General features: G+C 38.0%; 1 protein-coding gene across 2 annotated transcripts in view; it reads left to right on the forward strand.

Moving 5' to 3' along the window:
* LOC128641300 (calcium-activated chloride channel regulator 1) overlaps window positions 1-19,955 on the forward strand; it is a 53,319-nt gene that overhangs the window by 27,686 nt on the left and 5,678 nt on the right. For both annotated transcript variants that reach the window (XM_053693905.1, XM_053693904.1), the window contains exons 8-13: window positions 607-831; window positions 3,230-3,407; window positions 8,166-8,272; window positions 8,634-8,855; window positions 12,671-12,941; window positions 14,888-15,052. In XM_053693905.1, the coding sequence (XP_053549880.1) occupies window positions 607-831; window positions 3,230-3,407; window positions 8,166-8,272; window positions 8,634-8,855; window positions 12,671-12,941; window positions 14,888-15,052 (1,168 nt within the window). The remainder of the gene's footprint in view (window positions 1-606; window positions 832-3,229; window positions 3,408-8,165; window positions 8,273-8,633; window positions 8,856-12,670; window positions 12,942-14,887; window positions 15,053-19,955) is intronic.

Genomic DNA, 19,955 nt, shown 5'->3' on the forward strand with positions numbered 1-19,955 from the left:
ATAAAGGTCTATTTGAATCCCAGTCTTGAAATGCAAGGTCCTTCCAGTCCCCAAGAATGGCGTTAGGTTACACAAACCATAAGAAAATACTTTTTTACATGGGTTTTTACAAGATCCATTCAAAAAAATTATAAAATTCCACAAAATGAATTTAAATTGTTAACTGCACATATGTCCTAAGTTGGCATGTTTTTCTTTCAGATTGAGAGTGTATACCTTTTTAAAAATATTACAATATATATATAAAATAGATTTCAGGATTTCAAAGATGAGTATCATAAGCACACAAGAGAATTTAAGTAATTGCAATCATTGCCAATTTGACCACACACTCAAAATGTTTCTCCATCCCTGGTCTAGCATGACTGAAAACAAATTGCAATACAATTAAAAATCAATAAATAAACAACCTGTGAGCAATATCCAATAAAGGATGATCTACAATACAATGAAACCCAAATATATTTTTTAAAAGATTTTGTTGTCCTACAGATTAGCTCCAAATCACTCTATTTTCTATGTGTTAAATGTGTAGTAACAGACAAACTAATTGTTTTGATACCAAAATAAGTGTAACAGACTCTACACTGCTATTCTCTTCTACAGTTTGACCGTATTTCTCGAATGTACCAAGCATCTGAGGTGTTCATAATGCAGATTGTTGAATCTGGATCCTATGTTGGAATTGTAATTTTTTCAACCGGTGCAACTGTCAAATCAGAACTAGTAAGAGTTACTGATACACTTCAGCGTCAAAAATTGAAAGAACTTCTTCCCAAGGTAGCAACTGGGGGTACAAATATATGTTCTGGAGTCCGTGCTGGGTTTCAGGTGAGCATATACTGTTTACATTATCATAAATAGAAAAAAGATGGGAATTTTATCTCTGATTAAAAGCTAAAATATTACAGAACCAAAATACATTGTGATAAGCAATTTATATTTTAATTTGCAAGAACAGTAGTTTTTTTTATATTGTAAATTTTAAGGCACAGATTTTTCAGCTAGAGACAAAACAGCGGAATTGAGGTTGTATATTCTGAGCCGTCTTGTTCCTGTCATAGAGGAGAGACTAAATAATTTTGCACATACTCACTCAACCTCTTCACCACACTACAAGCAGCAGTGAGGATTATGTGTCCAATGAGAATGAGGGCTCATATGGAAGTGATGTATGAAACCTAAAACAACACTTAACCAGTTAATTACCAGTCATGTCTTCTAATACCATTCTGCAACCTCGAAATCTTATAAACATTATCCACAAACATTTTAAATTTAGCAGGAAATAACACTACAGTTTGCATTCATTGCAAAGAGGTTTCTTCTCAAGTTGAGCAATTCATTGATATGTCTATACGCTGTTAGATTAGACATTTTTGTTTGAAGATTTAAGTACTGGTCTCCCTGATGAAAGCACATTTTTCCTCTATTCAGTTCCAGTTCTGTAAGTCCTTTAAGCCAAGAAAAGCCGTTTTCCGTATTTAAAGGGACAGTGTACAGTATATTTTTAGCTGCTTTAATGTGTTCCCAACTATTCATTTTACCTGCTGGGGTATATCAAATTGTTTGCAAACAGCTTCTTTATCATTATTTTGTCATTTCAAATAGTTGTTTTTGCCTGTTTAAAAGACCACCTATACTAAAAATATTATTGCTTTAAAATTCTATATAGAAAAGTTATAGGAGCCAAATTATCAACCAGACATCGATAAATGCTGACAGCATACATTGTCGGAATTTATAATTGCACAAGCAGTTCTGGTGAACTGCTTGTGCAATGCTGCCCCCTGCAGATTCGCGGCCAATCAACCTGATCATATTCGATCGGGCGGATTGCTGTCCGCCGCCTCAGAGGTGGCGAACAAGTTAAGGAGCAGTGGTCTTAAGACTGCTGCCTTATTACTCCTGTTTCCAGCGAGCCTGAAGGCTCGTGCAGAACCAGCTGCATTCAGGGCCATTCGGCCCTTGATAAATCGGCCCTTTAGTCTAAGAAATAGTCCTCAAACAGCAATCAAGTTACTAGTGGGTATGGAAGAGATAGGTATTGCAATTATCCTTTTCAATTACTCATTCACAAGTATTGGCCTTTGCATACATACAGACGGTCAGATAAAAAGGAATTTCAGTGTATCAAGAGAGAAGATTAAAAAGTCTGCTATTTCTGCAGGCTCACCCAATTTAAATGGGCATGTTTTTCAGAACAATGGATTGGGGCTTCAAAGAGGAAAAACAGCAGTTTCCTATGAAAAATAACCTAAAGAAGCAATTTACCATGAGTTTTATAATCTGCAGCTCTTACAACTAGTCATTGGGAACACATTTCTATAATACAATACTATCAATTAAATAGTGTCCCTTTAAACCCAGCAATTTTGTTAATTGGAATTCAGCAAAATTATGCAGTGGGCTATTCAAAACATATTCAGGCAAGATCTTCTACCCTCTGGATAATAATTTTATTTTGTGTAATCAGCTCCTTTAGTTTTTTATCCTCAAAATCTTAACATGCATATGAAAAAATGTATCTTTCAGCACAAGAATGTGTTTTTTTTTTTTTTTATTTAAACTATATATTAAATTACCCATTATTGACATATATGACATTATTTGCTCTTTAATAAAGAAGCTGGGAGATAATGCGTAAAAATTAAGTAAAAAGTGTAGGAAGAATACAAAAGAAAATTATACATAAATACACCACATAGACAATTCCACCTGTGCTCTGTTTGCAAATGTAGTGGTAGCAGGAAGTAGTGGTGTGGTTTTTACTTTTCATTTTTTTTTCTTTTCTCATATCTCTTACTCATTGGTATTGCTTTTTACTGGATAATTACAACAGTTTATTGACATTGAAGCAGAGCTCTCAACCATCCGGCATCTTATGGGTTAAGAGCTCTGTCTTGCTCCCCCTTTCTTATAAATGTACCAGTTTTATGAAAAGAAACCAGAGGCCACCAAATCATGTGGCACATACAGAACACCCTGGTTCTAAACATAGAGAGTAATCACTTCCCTCACAGATCTCCCTGAGTCAGTCCCCATCTTCCTGATCCTAGATAATATTGAGGATATGCTGAGACCTTCATCTAACTTCCTTCCATATAATGCTGGGGGAAAAAAAGAAAAGGAAATATTATTACAGATTATAAATTATATGGTTTAGGATCCAATGTTATGTAACAAAATTTGGAAGATGTGGATAATTGTATTTATTTTTGATACACAGGTAAATCAGAAACTTTATACAAGCACACAGGGTACTGAACTGGTGCTTCTGACTGATGGAGAAGATACTAGTATCAGTTCCTGTTTTCTTGAAGTGGAATCAAGTGGGGCCATAATTCACACTGTGGCTCTGGGACCGAGTGCGGACAAAGCCCTTGAACAACTAGCAGATAAAACTGGTAAGTTGTTTAGTTTCTACAGATCTGTAAATAGTTTCTACAGATCTGTGAATAGTTTCTACAGATCTGTGAATAGTTTCTACAGATCTGTAAATAGTTTCTACAGATATATGAATAGTTTCTACAGATATGTGAATAGTTTCTACAGATCTGTAAATAGTTTCTACAGATCTGTAAATAGTTTCTACAGATCTGTGAATAGTTTCTACAGATACATGAATAGTTTCTACAGATATGTGAATAGTTTCTACAGATCTGTAAATAGTTTCTACAGATCTGTGAATAGTTTCTACAGATACATGAATAGTTTCTACAGATATGTGAATAGTTTCTACAGATCTGTAAATAGTTTCTACAGATCTGTAAATAGTTTCTACAGATCTGTGAATAGTTTCTACAGATATATGAATAGTTTCTACAGATCTGTAAATAGTTTCTACAGATCTGTGAATAGTTTCTACAGATATATGAATAGTTTCTACAGATATGTGAATAGTTTCTACAGATATGTGAATAGTTTCTACAGATATATGAATAGTTTCTACAGATATGTGAATAGTTTCTACAGATATGTGAATAGTTTCTACAGATATGTAAATAGTTTCTACAGATATGTAAATAGTTTCTACAGATATGTGAATAGTTTCTACAGATATGTGAATAGTTTCTACAGATATGTGAATAGTTTCTACAGATATGTAAATAGTTTCTACAGATATGTGAATAGTTTCTACAGATATATGAGCATGTTTTTGTAAAGCTTAGAAATGAATCTGCTGATCATGGTCCTTTTTAGTGTAGGAAGAGAATAATTTTCTATACTTCCAGTACTCAATGTTCAATGTTAAAGGAAAATGGAAATCCATCATTTTGTAAGCCTTTGAAACAACAACATCTAGTCAAATACTTAAAGGGACATTAAACACAAATTACAAACTATGTGATTATGAACCTTTATATATAAGAATAATTTTGCAATGAAAACTGCAGCTTTATTTTGTCAAATTTCCCTGTCCCCCAGAACAAAAGAATCCCTGCTAATCAATCACAAACTAATATTCGGATATAGCACAAACTCTGTTTGCACATGTGCAGACTTGGGTAGCCTGCAGTCTTGTATTCCCTTAAGGAGGTTTAGCACTGATTCAACTTAGTTACTTTTGCAAATAATGATTTTCCTCTCATGAATGTTGATGCAAAACTGATAATCCACCTTTTAAAAGCATGTGACACCATAGAAGCTTAGGGAGGGAGGGAAAATAAACAAAATTTCACATAAATTGAATAAAAGTATTAACCCAAGCCTCCCTGGAAGAAAGTCAAACAATTTGTAGATGTATTTATACATTACAATAAAAGGCTGCCAAATAAATAATGAATGTATATGGCAATAATGTTTCACTTGCAATAATGACATTTTATGCATTGCTGAAATGTCAAGTTTAATGGTCCTTTATTAAACAAATGTATTTTATTCTCCTTTGATGAAACATAGCTCCTATCCATGGGAGCATACAGAGCTAGGCTAAGGAGTGCTCACATGTCTTGATCACTATATGTATAACATTGTTACAAACATTGTTGCAAACACTGCTATCATATAACGTTCAAAATGTGTGGATGATCCTGATCCTACCTCAGTAGAGAAAGAGTTACATTTTCTAACTTGTGAATTAAGCATGTGCAGGAATATTAGCCAAGAAATTACAATCAAAAATGTCTAAAAAAATTCCTTAGCTGAAAGCATTTGCTTACTGATTTAAATATCAGTTTATATTGCCACCTGACAAGGACTTAGGGGCCCATTTATCAACCTCTGAACGGAGCTTGTGGGTCCGTGTTTCTGGCGAGTCTGAAGACTCGCCAGAAACAGCAGTTATGAAGCAGCGGTCTAAAGACCGCTGCTCCATAACTCTGTCCACCTGCTCTAAAGAGGCGGACAGGAATCGCCGGAAATCAACCCGATCGAGTACGATTGGGTTGATTGACACCTCCCTGCTGGTGGCCGAATGGCCGCGAGTCAGCAGGGGGCGGCGTTGCACCAGCAGCTCTTGTGAGCTGCTGGTGCAATGTTAAACGCGGAGAGCGTATTGCTCTCCGCATTTAGCGACGTCTTGCGGACCTGATCCGCACTGTCGGATCAGGTCCGCAAGACCTTTGATAAATAGGCCCCTTAGTATCCATTGAAGTGGTAAAGTTTGGAAACTGGTGGTAAAAATGTTTATAACCATTACAGTCTATGGATATTTTTTTTATATTATCACCATTTTCCACACTTTACCACATCAATGGAAACTAAGCCAAGGTATTTTAAATTAAAAAAATGCAGTTGAAGACTTTATAATACATTTTTGATCATGTGGCAATTAGAACAGGTTCAAATTTGATAACCACATGAACAAAAAAAATCACATGATGCATGGTGCACATAGATCAAACAGGCATTTATTTAAATAAAAATGAGAGAGCGCCACACACTAAAGTATTTGCTTTAAAATATAACAAAAAAAAATGCGTATATATATACAGTTTTTAAAGAAATGTGTAAACAGCGCTATATACAGCTACAAACAAATTTTGAGTACTCAGTGTAAAAGACAATTTTGTTTTATTTTCTTATGATAAAAAAACTGTTTTTTAAAAAACTTTAGAAAGTTACTTTGCAAACATGTATCAACACAAAATTGCTCCACAATATCTCACATCTGATATGTAGCAAATCTCTTAACGGTTTTCAGCAAACGCCCAATGGCCTGTTATTAATACCGCTACCTAATGTGAATATCAAACGATGTCTAATTAATAGTCCTCAATAGACATTATATGCAATAAAAACAATGCGAACATTTGTTGTGTACAAATCAACATATATAAACAATAATGCTAAAAAATACAATACAAAACACTGCAGGTATTTGAGCAACAGACTGCAAACACTTGCCTGGCCAGACTGGTGTATACATTACCACTACGCGTTTCAGGGTCACGCACCTTCCTCAGGTCTGAGGAAGGAGCGTGACACTCAAATGCGTAGTGGTAACGTGGTGTTAAAGACATAGCAGTATATGTTGCATCTTCACTTGGAAAATCAGATTCTGCCCCATCTCCTTCCAAGCATACTCACGCACTAATGTTTAGATCATTTAGCTGCTGTTGCATTTTAGGCTGCTGCAGATTACTTGACCGGTGCTGTGCAGCTTCTATTACCATACAGAGCTCCTTTTCCAGTGTTACAAAGTGAGCATCGAGCAGTCTTAAAACCTCAGTCTCCCACTTTTTAAGGGATTCCATTTTGCACTGTAGACAGTAGAGTTTCCGATAAGATACCAATAGGTTTTAGTTTCAAATATCAGATTAGTCGGATGTCTGGGGTTATATAACAGCGTGGTATGAACTGCGAAAGTTTTTTTTTGCTTACCCGGCATACAAGATTACGGGGGGGGGGGGGGGGTTGAGTGCCTCTCACGTAGGAGTCTGCCTTAGGCCTCAATGCTCCGGATATTAAAGGGACACTGAACCCAATTTTTTTCTTTCGTGAATTAATAGCATGCAATTTTAAGCAACTTTCTAATTTACTCATATTATCACATTTTCTTCATTCTCTTGGCATCTTTATTTGAAAATCAAGAATGTAAGTTTAGATGCCTGCCCATTTTTGGTGAATAACCTTGGTTGTTCTTGCTGATTGGTGGATAAATTCACCCACCAATAAAAAAGTGCTGTCCAGGGTTCTAAACCCAAAAAATAGCTTAGATGTCTCATTTTTTTCAAATAAAGATAGCAAGAGAACAAATAAAAATTGATAATAGGAGTAAATTAGAAAGTTGCTTACAATTGCATGCTCTATCTGAAGCACTAAAGGAAAAAAAAATTGGTTCAGTGTCCATTTAAGGGTGATATTCCCAATAATGTGGTATCATTTGATTCAGCTTGATGAGTCTTAATTATCAGGTTAAGGAAGATGGATGGTCCTCTTAGACACAGATAAAAGGCATATTATTAATGTTTCACTAAGAGCAACCGATATTGCGACCATTGAAGGTGCTGCCCAGAGACACGCCCCCGTTATTGCAGATTTTTTATTATGCATTTGATAATTATGAAAAGGGCACTGTGCTGTAAATTTGTATGTGCTTTAATGTGTTCTCAGTGATCTGTTTCACACATTGGCGTGCATCATTTTTTTTATAAACAGCTACTTTATCTTTTCAGTATTATTTTAAATAGCTGCTTTTGCATGTTGATATATGTTGCACTGCTTTGGTAAAAACAAATATGTTAAATCAAAGTAAACACAAAAAGAAAAAGATTGTGTAAAAAAAAAGCAAACAACTAATTAGTTTTTTTTGCAAAATTAGCACTTTCTCAGCGTAGCCCCTGCCCTCAGGGAGATAAGAGAGCTGACATTTTACTCTAGAATTTTTCTGATATCAAGCTTATAATCCTTCCTTTAAAGACAACAGCCTCATTGTAGGGCTGCGACAGCAAGTAATGGACACTGCACAACTGAATAATAAAATGCACTAACAAAGCAGGACATTTTGTTATCACACTAAAAGTAAATTTAAAAGAGAATAGAGGTGCCTCTGATACCAAAAGAATAGAGAGAGCTTCGTCTATGCAACTCAGAACAATAAGATATTTTAAAAAAAATGTGAACATTAGTAAAAGCTATAGATATGTAATAGTTGCATTGTATATTGTTTAAGAAGTATCTTGTTGATTTCTTGAAACAAATATTTATTTGTTTATTTTTAGGTGGATTAAAATTTTCTGCTTCAGATAATATAGACGCAAATGGTTTAATTGACGCATTCAGTGGAATAACATCCAATAGTGGAAATATAACACAACAATCAGTTCAGGTAATTTATTTTATTGTTCCTGTTCTCATGTTACTCAATTCAGTAATATTATATGGTGATGGTTGTCCTATAACCACAACTTCCCCACCTCCATGAACAGAAACAAAACTACAATTAACCCTTACCACTGTTGATCAGCTCTCCCACCTCTACTAACACAAAGCTCTATAAATTCCATTCCCCACAAGATCTAACACATATGTCCTCCCATTGGTAGCTTCTCTAAGGTGACCCCATTGGAAATAAGTCAGCTGAGGTATAATTAATAGCCCTTGTGGATTAATTTGAAGATTCCAGTTTATTGTCTCTTTAACATTCACCAACTTTGAATTTTGACTTTTGAACTTTTCTTTGTTGACAGCTTGAAAGTACAGCAACAATTATCAAAGCAGCGGAATGTTTGAGTGGGACTGTGACGATCGACAACACAGTGGGAAATGACACTTTCTTTTTAGTTACTTGGCAGAGTGTCATTCCTAGTATTACCCTACAGGACCCAATAGGAAAAGTGTATCAGACAGGAGAGTTCAGCGTTGACGCAGTATCCAAATCCGCTCGTCTTACAGTTCCAGGCACAGCTGAGGTATAATTAATAGCTTCTGTAGATTGTTTTGGAGATTCCAGTTTTTATCAGAAAAATCAGGGATAACACAACACTCTCATGGGCAGGGATAACACAACACTCTCATGGGCAGGGATAACACAACACTCTCATAGTCAGGGATAACACAACAATCTCATGGGCAGGGATAACACAACACTCTCATGGGCAGGGATAACACAACACTCTCATGGGCAGGGATAACACAACACTCTCATGGGCATGGATAACACAACACTCTCATGGGAAGGGATAACACAACACTCTCATGGGCAGGGATAACACAACACTCTCATGGGCAGGGATAACACAACACTCTCATGGGCAGGGATAACACAACACTCTCATGGGAAGGGATAACACAACACTCTCATGGGCAGGGATAACACAACACTCTCATGGGCATGGATAACACAACACTCTCATGGGAAGGGATAACACAACACTCTCATGGGCAGGGATAACACAACACTCTCATGGGCATGGATAACACAACACTCTCATGGGAAGGGATAACACAACACTCTCATGGGCAGGGATAACACAACACTCTCATAGTCAGGGATAACACAACACTCTCATGGGCAGGGATAACACAACACTCTCATGGGCAGGGATAACACAACACTCTCATGGGCATGGATAACACAACACTCTCATGGGAAGGGATAACACAACACTCTCATGGGCAGGGATAACACAACACTCTCATAGTCAGGGATAACACAACACTCTCATGGGAAGGGATAACACAACACTCTCATGGGCAGGGATAACACAACACTCTCATAGTCAGGGATAACACAACACTCTCATGGGCAGGGATAACACAACACTCTCATAGTCAGGGATAACACAACACTCTCATGGGCATGGATAACACAACACTCTCATGGGCAGGGATAACACAACACTCTCATAGTCAGGGATAACACAACACTCTCATGGGAAGGGATAACACAACACTCTCATGGGCAGGGATAACACAACAATCTCATAGTCAGGGATAACACAACACTCTCATGGGAAGGGATAACACAACACTCTCATGGGCAGGGATAACACAACACTCTCATAGTCAGGGATAACACAACACTCTCATGGGAAGGGATAACACAACACTCTCATGGGCAGGGATAACACAACACTCTCATAGTCAGGGATAACACAACACTCTCATGGGAAGGGATAACACAACACTCTCATGGGCAGGGATAACACAACACTCTCATGGGAAGGGATAACACAACACTCTCATAGTCAGGGATAACACAACACTCTCATGGGAAGGGATAACACAACACTCTCATGGGCAGGGATAACACAACACTCTCATAGTCAGGGATAACACAACACTCTCATGGGCAGGGATAACACAACACTCTCATGGGCAGGGATAACACAACACTCTCATGGGCAGGGATAACACAACACTCTCATGGGCAGGGATAACACAACACTCTCATGGGCAGGGATAACACAACACTCTCATGGGCAGGGATAACACAACACTCTCATAGTCAGGGATAACACAACACTCTCATGGGAAGGGATAACACAACACTCTCATGGGCAGGGATAACACAACACTCTCATGGGCATGGATAACACAACACTCTTATGGGCAGGGATAACACAACACTCTCATGGGCAGGGATAACACAACACTCATGGGCAGGGATAACACAACACTCATGGGCAGGGATAACACAACACTCTCATGGGCAGGGATAACACAACACTCTCATGGGCAGGGATAACACAACACTCTCATGGGCAGGGATAACACAACACTCTCATATGCAGGGATAAAACAACACTCTCACAGGCAGGGATAAAACAACACTCTCATAGTCAGGGATAACACAACACTCTCATAGTCAGGGATAACACAACACTCTCATGGGCATGGATAACACAACACTCTCATGGGCAGGGATAACACAACACTCTCATGGGCATGGATAACACAACACTCTCATGGGCAGGGATAACACAACACTCTCATAGTCAGGGATAACACAATACTCATGGGCAGGGATGACACAATACTCATGGGCAGGGATAACACAACACTCTCATAGTCAGGGATAACACAACACTCTCATGGGCATGGATAACACAACGCTCTCATGGGCAGGGATAAAACAACACTCATATGCAGGTTAAAACAACACTCTCATAGGCAGGCATAAAACAAGACTCTCATATGTAGGGTAAAACAACACTCTCATAGGCAGGGATAACACAACACTCTCATGGGCATGGATAACACAACACTCTCATGGGCAGGGATAAAACAACACTCTCATAGGCAGGGATAACACAACACTCTCATGGGCAGGGATAAAACAACACTCCCATATGCAGGGTAAAACAACACTCTCATAGGCAGGGATAACACAACACTCTCATGGGCAGGGATAACACAACACTCTCATATGCAGGGATAAAACAACACTCTCACAGGCAGGGATAAAACAACACTCTCATAGTCAGGGATAACACAACACTCTCATGGGCATGGATAACACAACACTCTCATGGGCAGGGATAACACAACACTCTCATGGGCATGGATAACACAACACTCTCATGGGCAGGGATAACACAACACTCTCATAGTCAGGGATAACACAATACTCATGGGCAGGGATGACACAATACTCATGGGCAGGGATAACACAACACTCTCATAGTCAGGGATAACACAACACTCTCATGGGCATGGATAACACAACACTCTCATGGGCAGGGATAAAACAACACTCATATGCAGGTTAAAACAACACTCTCATAGGCAGGCATAAAACAAGACTCTCATATGTAGGGTAAAACAACACTCTCATAGGCAGGGATAACACAACACTCTCATGGGCATGGATAACACAACACTCTCATGGGCAGGGATAAAACAACACTCTCATAGGCAGGGATAACACAACACTCTCATGGGCAGGGATAAAACAACACTCCCATATGCAGGGATAAAACAACACTCTCATAGGCAGGGATAAAACAACACTCTCATTTGCAGGGATAAAACAACACTCCCATAGGCAGGGATAAAACAACACTCTCATTTGCAGGGATAAAACAACACTCCCATATGCAGGGATAAAACAACACTCATAGGCAGGGATAACACAACACTCTCATGGGCAGGGATAACACAACAATCTCATGGGCAGGTAACATATGAAATCCCCCATAATCCAATCAGCAGCGCTGAAGTCACGTGATCGCAGCAACGATCAAATTACTTCTGTTTTTTCAAGTTTGTTTACTTCAGAACTTTGTTCTGATCTTGTCCACTTGCCTCGTCCTGAAGGGGTTATTGGAGATTATTATTATTATCATCTACTTGTAGAGCACCAATAGATTCTGCACTGAAGATGTTTTATGTTACAAGTTACACACTTTACAACAGCTATAGAAACTAGGATTACATATGTCAACAGTACGTAGGTTACAAAGCCTTCCCTTCCTTACTGGGGGGAAATTCCTCTTAGAACTATTTTTTAGTCACCGGCAGAACTACTTATTGCAATTCACAACCCAAACACAAAATCCAATAACTTTATTAGTCTGCATCTCAATATTAATATTTTAATTATTATTGTTATTTTTCTATTAATTTGAATATTTCATTACATTTGTATAATATTCATTAATGTAGATTTCATTTTATTTCTTCTTTTATTGTCATAACCTACTTATATATAATGGAATTATAAATGAAATTGAAGGATTTAAAAGTCTAAAATATTATTATTATTACTTTTTCTTGATTTTAGAGAGGGCCTTGGGTATACAGTTTGTGTAACACCAACTCAGGAAATCAAGTTCTGGGGGTAACGGTGAACTCGCGTGCAGCAGATGCAACTGTGCCGCCAATAGTTGTGGAAACGCAAATGAATGCTGACACAAATTCCTACCCTAATCCAATGACTGTGTATGCATTTGTAAGGCAAGGGCTTTCCCCTGTTTTAGGGGCAAAAGTGACCGCTATCATAGAACCACAAGTCGGAAATGTACAGATGTTGGAGCTTTTGGACAATGGAGCAGGTAAAAGGAAGTCTTTTTAAAGGGACACTAAAGCTACAATTAAACTTTCATAATTCAAATAGGGCACATAATTTAAAACAACTTTCCAGTTAACTTTTATTATAAAATTTGCTTTGTTCTGGTATTCTTTCTTGAAAGCTAAACCTGGGTAGGCTCATATGCTGATTTCTAAGACCTTGGAGGCCACCCCTTATCTCAGTGGAATTTATTAGCTTTTCACAGTTAGATAGTGCTTGTTCACGTGTTCCATATAGATAACATTGTGCCATGTACTGCAGAAAATTTTTTGAAGGGAGAGAGGGATGGGAATCTACACGGCAGAAAAAGATGCACTCTCTACCTAACAATTGCGGGGAGGAGGAGAGAGGGGACTTCATTGAACTACATAAAAAAAAGAAAAATGAATAAATAAATTAAAAAAAATACATATAAACTGGGTACCGACAGACAGGCAGCTGCCAGTACCTAAGATGACCACCACTAGTGTGAAGAGGGAGGGTTAAAGAGCTTGGGGGGATCAGGGAGCTGGGAAAGTAGGAACAGGCTGCAGGAATCTGTAGACATCAGTATACATCTAAAACTTTGGGGCTTGGTTAGGAGTCTAACAATCAGCACAATGTTATTAAAAAATAAGCAAAACTATAAATTGTTACAAAAACACTCCCAGGTGGGCTATATAAATGATCATCTGCAAAACATTTATGCAAAGTAAAATCTAGTGTACAATGTCCCTCTCTACTCTGCATCAAAAATTAAAGGGATAGTCTAGTCTAAATTAAACTTTCATAATTCAGATAGAGCATGTAATTTTAAGCAACTTTCTAATTTACTCCTATTATCAAATTTCCTTCGTTCAGTTGGTATCTTTATTTGAAAAAGGAAGAATGTACGCTTACAAGCTGGCCCATTTTTGGTTCAGCACCTGGGTAGTGCTTGCTGATTGGTTGGCTACATTTAGACACCAATCAGCAAGCGCTAACCAGGTGCTGAACCAAAAAAGGTCCGGCTCCTACGTTTTTATTCTTGCTTTTTCAAATAAAGATACCAAGAAAACAGAGAAAAATTGATAATATGAGTACTGTTTCTAAGCAAAGGGGATCCCAGAGAAGCTTTTACAATTATTTTCCTTATAACTGCAGTAGTTGTGTGTAAAATAAATTCAGGGAGAAACCCAAAGTTTTTTTTTTTTTTTTTTTTATATGATCACCTCTGGCAGCCAAATAGTGGCATCAAATATACCAAAATGGGCCTAGATCCTTTGGGTTGTCTACTTTAAAAATATATCTAGTTTTTGTAGGTAAATCAAAAATTAAATGGAGTGATAGCAAAAATTTTCACAAATTCCAGTAGTGACAGCTTAGACAGCTTAGATTTGAGACTTAAAGGGACATTAAACACTAAATACATGCTAGATAGAATGATGCATTCAAAGAAAAGATTAGTCCATGACTAACATGTAGATGTATTTTTTAAAGTTTCATTAGTTGTTTAAAAAGTGACAAAATAAGTAAAGTTTTAGTGTCTATAAAACACTGGGAGCTGCCATGTTGTAACTTGTGTTACCTTCTCTGCTGTGGCCAATTAGAGACAGTTATAAATAGGTCATTAGAGTGTGCAGCCAATGGTTGTGCTGGATTTAACAGTGTTCTGCACTTCCATTTCTAACAGGAACTGAAAAGCTCACAATTTCAGAATGGAATTACAGGCAAAGAGGACAAAATAAATAATGAAAGTATATTGCAGAGTTGTTTTATTATATACAATTTATCATTTTATATTACCATCTCAAAGTGTTTAATGTCCCTTTAATTCCATTCTTTGTTTGTGTTCTACATTTTAATTATCTGACAAGTAACCCGCAAATTCATGTGTGCAGAGAAAATGTGAGATTCATTGGCTGCTCTGTATAGTTTATCAAAGTACATTATTTTATTTTTTATTTCTAGGTGCGGATATTAGAAAGAATGACGGCATCTATTCCAAATACTTCTTTTCTTTCACTGGAAATGGCAGATATAACTTAAAAGTGCGCGTTGAAAACAGAGACAAAAACAGCAAATTAGCTGCTCCATCAAATCGCGCCTTGTACATGCCCGGTTATGTAAAAAATGGTAAGATACTTGTACAGCTTGGAAACAAAGAATTTTTCATCATTTTGCATATATATATATATATACTGTATATGTATGTGTGTGTGCAACATTCTACACCGTGATTGTTTAGGTCAGAGCACAAGTGCATTTACATCTGTCTCCTTATTGGCTTCATCAAAATAAATGAGAAACCAGGCTTTAGAAAGGTGTATCCCTGAACTGCTTTTTATTTGCAAAACATTGTAAATTATTTTAATTGCTCTTTCATGACTCAGACAGAAAATACAATTTTAAAGAACTTTCTAATTTACTTCTATTATCAAATATTCTTCTATCTCATGGTATCTTTTGTTGAAAAGCAGGGACATAATCTCAGGAATGTGCACTTGTATGGGGCACTATATAGCTGCAGTTTTGCAAGAATGTTATCCATTTGCAAGAGCACTAGAGGGCAGCACTATTTCCTGTCATGTAGTACTAATTTTATACATTAGCAAGAGCACTAGATGGCAGCACTATTTCCTGTCATGTAGTACTAATGTTATCCATTTGCAAGAGCACTAGAGGGCAGCACTATTTCCTGTCATATAGTACTAATGTTATACATTAGCAAGAGCACTAGAGGGCAGCACTATTTCCTGTCATGTAGTACTAATGTTATACATTAGCAAGAGCACTAGAGGGCAGCACTATTTCCTGTCATGTAGTACTAATGTTATACATTAGCAAGAGCACTAGAGGGCAGCACTATTTCCTGTCATGTAGTACTAATGTTATACATTAGCAAGAGCACTAGATGGCAGCACTATTTCCTGTCATGTAGTACTAATGTTATACATTAGCAAGAGCACTAGAGGGCAGCACTATTTCCTGTCATGTAGTACTAATGTTATACATTAGCAAGAGCACTAGAGGGCAGCACTATTTCCTGTCATGTAGTACTAATGTTATACATTAGCAAGAGCACTAGAGGGCAGCACTATTTCCTGTCATGTAGTACTAATGTTATACATTAGCAAGAGCACTAGATGGCAGCACTATTTCCTGTCATGTAGTACTAATGTTATCCATTTGCAAGAGCACTAGAGGGCAGCACTATTTCCTGTCATGTAGTACTAATGTTATCCATTTGCAAGAGCACTAGATGGCAGCACTATTTCCTGTCATGTAGTACTAATGTTATCCATTTGCAAGAGCACTAGAGGGCAGCACTATTTCCTGTCATGTAGTACTAATGTTATCCATTTGCAAGAGCACTAGAGGGCAGCACTATTTCCTGTCATGTAGTACTAATGCTATGCATTTGCAAGAACACTAGATGGCAGCACTATTTCCTGTCATGTAGTACTAATGTTATCCATTTGCAAGAGCACTAGAGGGCAGCACTATTCCCTGTCATGTAGTACTAATGCTATGCATTTGCAAGAGCACTAGAGGGCAGCACTATTTCCTGTCATGTAGTACTAATGTTATCCATTTGCAAGAGCACTAGAGGGCAGCACTATTTCCTGTCATATAGTACTAATGTTATACATCTGTCAGAGCACTAGATGGCAGCACTATTTCCTGTAATGTAGTATTAATGCTATGCATTTGCAAGAGCACTAGAGGGCAGCACTATTTCCTGTCATGTAGTACTAATGTTATCCATTTGCAAGAGCACTAGATGGCAGCACTATTTCCTACCATGTAATGCTAATGTTATCCATTTGCAAGAGCACTAGATGGCAGCACTATTTCCTGTCATGTAGTACTAATGTTATACATTAGCAAGAGCAATAGAGGGCAGCACTATTTCCTGTCATGTAGTACTAATGTTATACATTAGCAAGAGCACTAGATGGCAGCACTATTTCCTGTCATGTAGTACTAATGTTATACATTAGCAAGAGCACTAGAGGGCAGCACTATTTCCTGTAATGTAGTACTAATGTTATCCATTTGCAAGAGCACTAGATGGCAGCACTTTTTCCTGACATGTAGTACTAATGTTATCCATATGCAAGAGCACTAGAGGGCAGCACTATTTCCTACCATGTAATGCTAATGTTATCCATTTGCAAGAGCACTAGATGGCAGCACTATTTCCTGTCATGTAGTACTAATGTTATCCATTTGCAAGAGCACTAGAGGGCAGCACTATTTCCTGTCATGTAGTACTAATGTTATTCATTTGCAAGAGCACTAGATGGCAGCACTATTTCCTGTCATGTAATACCAATGCTATGCATTTGCAAGAGCACTAGATGGCAGCACTATTTCCTGTCATGTAGTACTCTGCTATGCATTTGCAAGAGCACTAGAGGGCAGCACTATTTAATGTCATGTAGTACTAATGCTATGCATTTGCAAGAGCACTAGAGGTCAGCACTATTTCCTGTCATGTAGTACTAATGTTATACATTAGCAAGAGCACTAGAGGTCAGCACTATTTCCTGTCATGTAGTACTAATGTTATACATTAGCAAGAGCACTAGAGGGCAGCACTATTTAATGTCATGTAGTACTAATGCTATGCATTTGCAAGAGCACTAGAGGGCAGCACTATTTCCTGTCATGTAGTACTAATGCTATGCATTTGCAAGAGCACTAGAGGTCAGCACTATTTCCTGTCATGCAGTATTAATGCTATGCATTTGCAAGAGCACTAGAGGGCAGCACTATTTCCTGTCATGTAGTACTAATGTTATACATTAGCAAGAGCACTAGATGGCAGCACTATTTCCTGTCATGTAGTACTAATGCTATGCATTTGCAAGAGCACTAGATGGCAGCACTATTTCCTGTCATGTAGTACTCTGCTATGTATTTGCAAGAGCACTAGAGGGCAGCACTATTTCCTGTCATGTAGTACTAATGTTATACATTAGCAAGAACACTAGAGGGCAGCGCTATTTCCTGTCATGTAGTACTAATGCTATGCATTTGCAAGAGCACTAGAGGGCAGCACTATTTCCTGTCATGTAGTACTAATGTTATACATTAGCAAGAGCACTAGAGGGCAGCACTATTTCCTGTCATGTAGTACTAATGCTATGCATTTGCAAGAGCACTAGAGGTCAGCACTATTTCCTGTCATGTAGTATTAATGCTATGCATTTGCAAGAGCACTAGAGGGCAGCACTATTTAATGTCATGTAGTACTAATGCTATGCATTTGCAAGAGCACTAGAGGGCAGCACTATTTCCTGTCATGTAGTACTAATGCTATGCATTTGCAAGAGCACTAGAGGGCAGCACTATTTCCTGTCATGTAGTACTAATGCTATGCATTTGCAAGAGCACTAGAGGGCAGCACTATTTCCTGTCATGTAGTACTAATGTTATCCATTTGCAAGAGCACTAGATGGCAGCACTATTTCCTGTCATGTAGTACTAATGTTATCCATTTGCAAGAGCACTAGAGGGCAGCACTATTTCCTGTCATGTAGTACTAATGTTATCCATTTGCAAGAGCACTAGATGGCAGCACTATTTCCTGTCATGTAGTACTAATGCTATGCATTTGCAAGTGCACTAGATGGCAGCACTATTTCCTGTCATGTAGTACTAATGCTATGCATTTACAAGAGCACTAGAGGGCAGCACTATTTAATGTCATGTAGTACTAATGCTATGCATTTGCAAGAGCACTAGATGGCAGCACTATTTCCTGTCATGTAGTACTAATGCTATGCATTTGCAAGAGCACTAGAGGGCAGAACTATTTCCTGTCATGTAGTACTAATGATATGCATTTTCAAGAGCACTAGAGGGCAGAACTATTTCCTGTCATGTAGTACTAATGATATACATTAGCCAGAGCACTAGAGGGCAGCACTATTTCCTGTCATGTAGTACTAATGCTATGCATTGCAAGAGCACTAGAGGGCAGCACTATTTCCTGTCATGTAGTACTAATGCTATGCATTGCAAGAGCACTAGAGGTCAGCACTATTTCCTGTCATGTAGTATTAATGCTATGCATTTGCAAGAGCACTAGAGGGCAGCACTATTTAATGTCATGTAGTACTATTGCTATGCATTTGCAAGAGCACTAGAGGGCAGCGCTATTTCCTGTCATGTAGTACTAATGCTATGCATTGCAAGAGCACTAGAGGTCAGCACTATTTCCTGTCATGTAGTATTAATGCTATGCATTTGCAAGAGCACTAGAGGGCAGCACTATTTAATGTCATGTAGTACTAATGCTATGCATTTGCAAGAGCACTAGAGGGCAGCACTATTTCCTGTCATGTAGTACTAATGCTATGCATTTGCAAGAGCACTAGAGGGCAGCACTATTTCCTGTCATGTAGTACTAATGTTATCCATTTGCAAGAGCACTAGATGGCAGCACTATTTCCTGTCATGTAGTACTAATGTTATCCATTTGCAAGAGCACTAGATGGCAGCACTATTTCCTGTAATGTAGTATTAATGCTATGCATTTGCAAGAGCACTAGAGGGCAGCACTATTTCCTGTCATGTTGTACTAATGTTATCCATTTGCAAGAGCACTAGAGGGCAGCACTTTTTCCTGTCATGTAGTACTAATGTTATCCATTTGCAAGAGCACTAGAGGGCAGCACTATTTCCTGTCATGCAGTACTAATGTTATACATTAGCAAGAGAACTAGATGGCAGCACTATTTCCTGTCATGTAGTATTAATGTTATACATTAGCAAGAGCACTAGAGGGCAGCACTATTTCCTGTCATGTAGTACTAATTTTATACATTAGCAAGAGCACTAGAGGGCAGCACTATTTCCTGTCATGTAGTACTAATGTTATACATTAGCAAGAGCACTAGAGGGCAGCACTATTTCCTGTCATGTAGTACTAATGTTATCCATTTGCAAGAGCACTAGAGGGCAGCACTATTTCCTGTCATGTAGTACTAATGTTATCCATTTGCAAGAGCACTAGAGGGCAGCACTA

Source organism: Bombina bombina, chromosome 10 (assembly GCF_027579735.1).
Source record: "Bombina bombina isolate aBomBom1 chromosome 10, aBomBom1.pri, whole genome shotgun sequence".
Classification (NCBI taxonomy): Eukaryota; Metazoa; Chordata; class Amphibia; order Anura; family Bombinatoridae; genus Bombina; species Bombina bombina.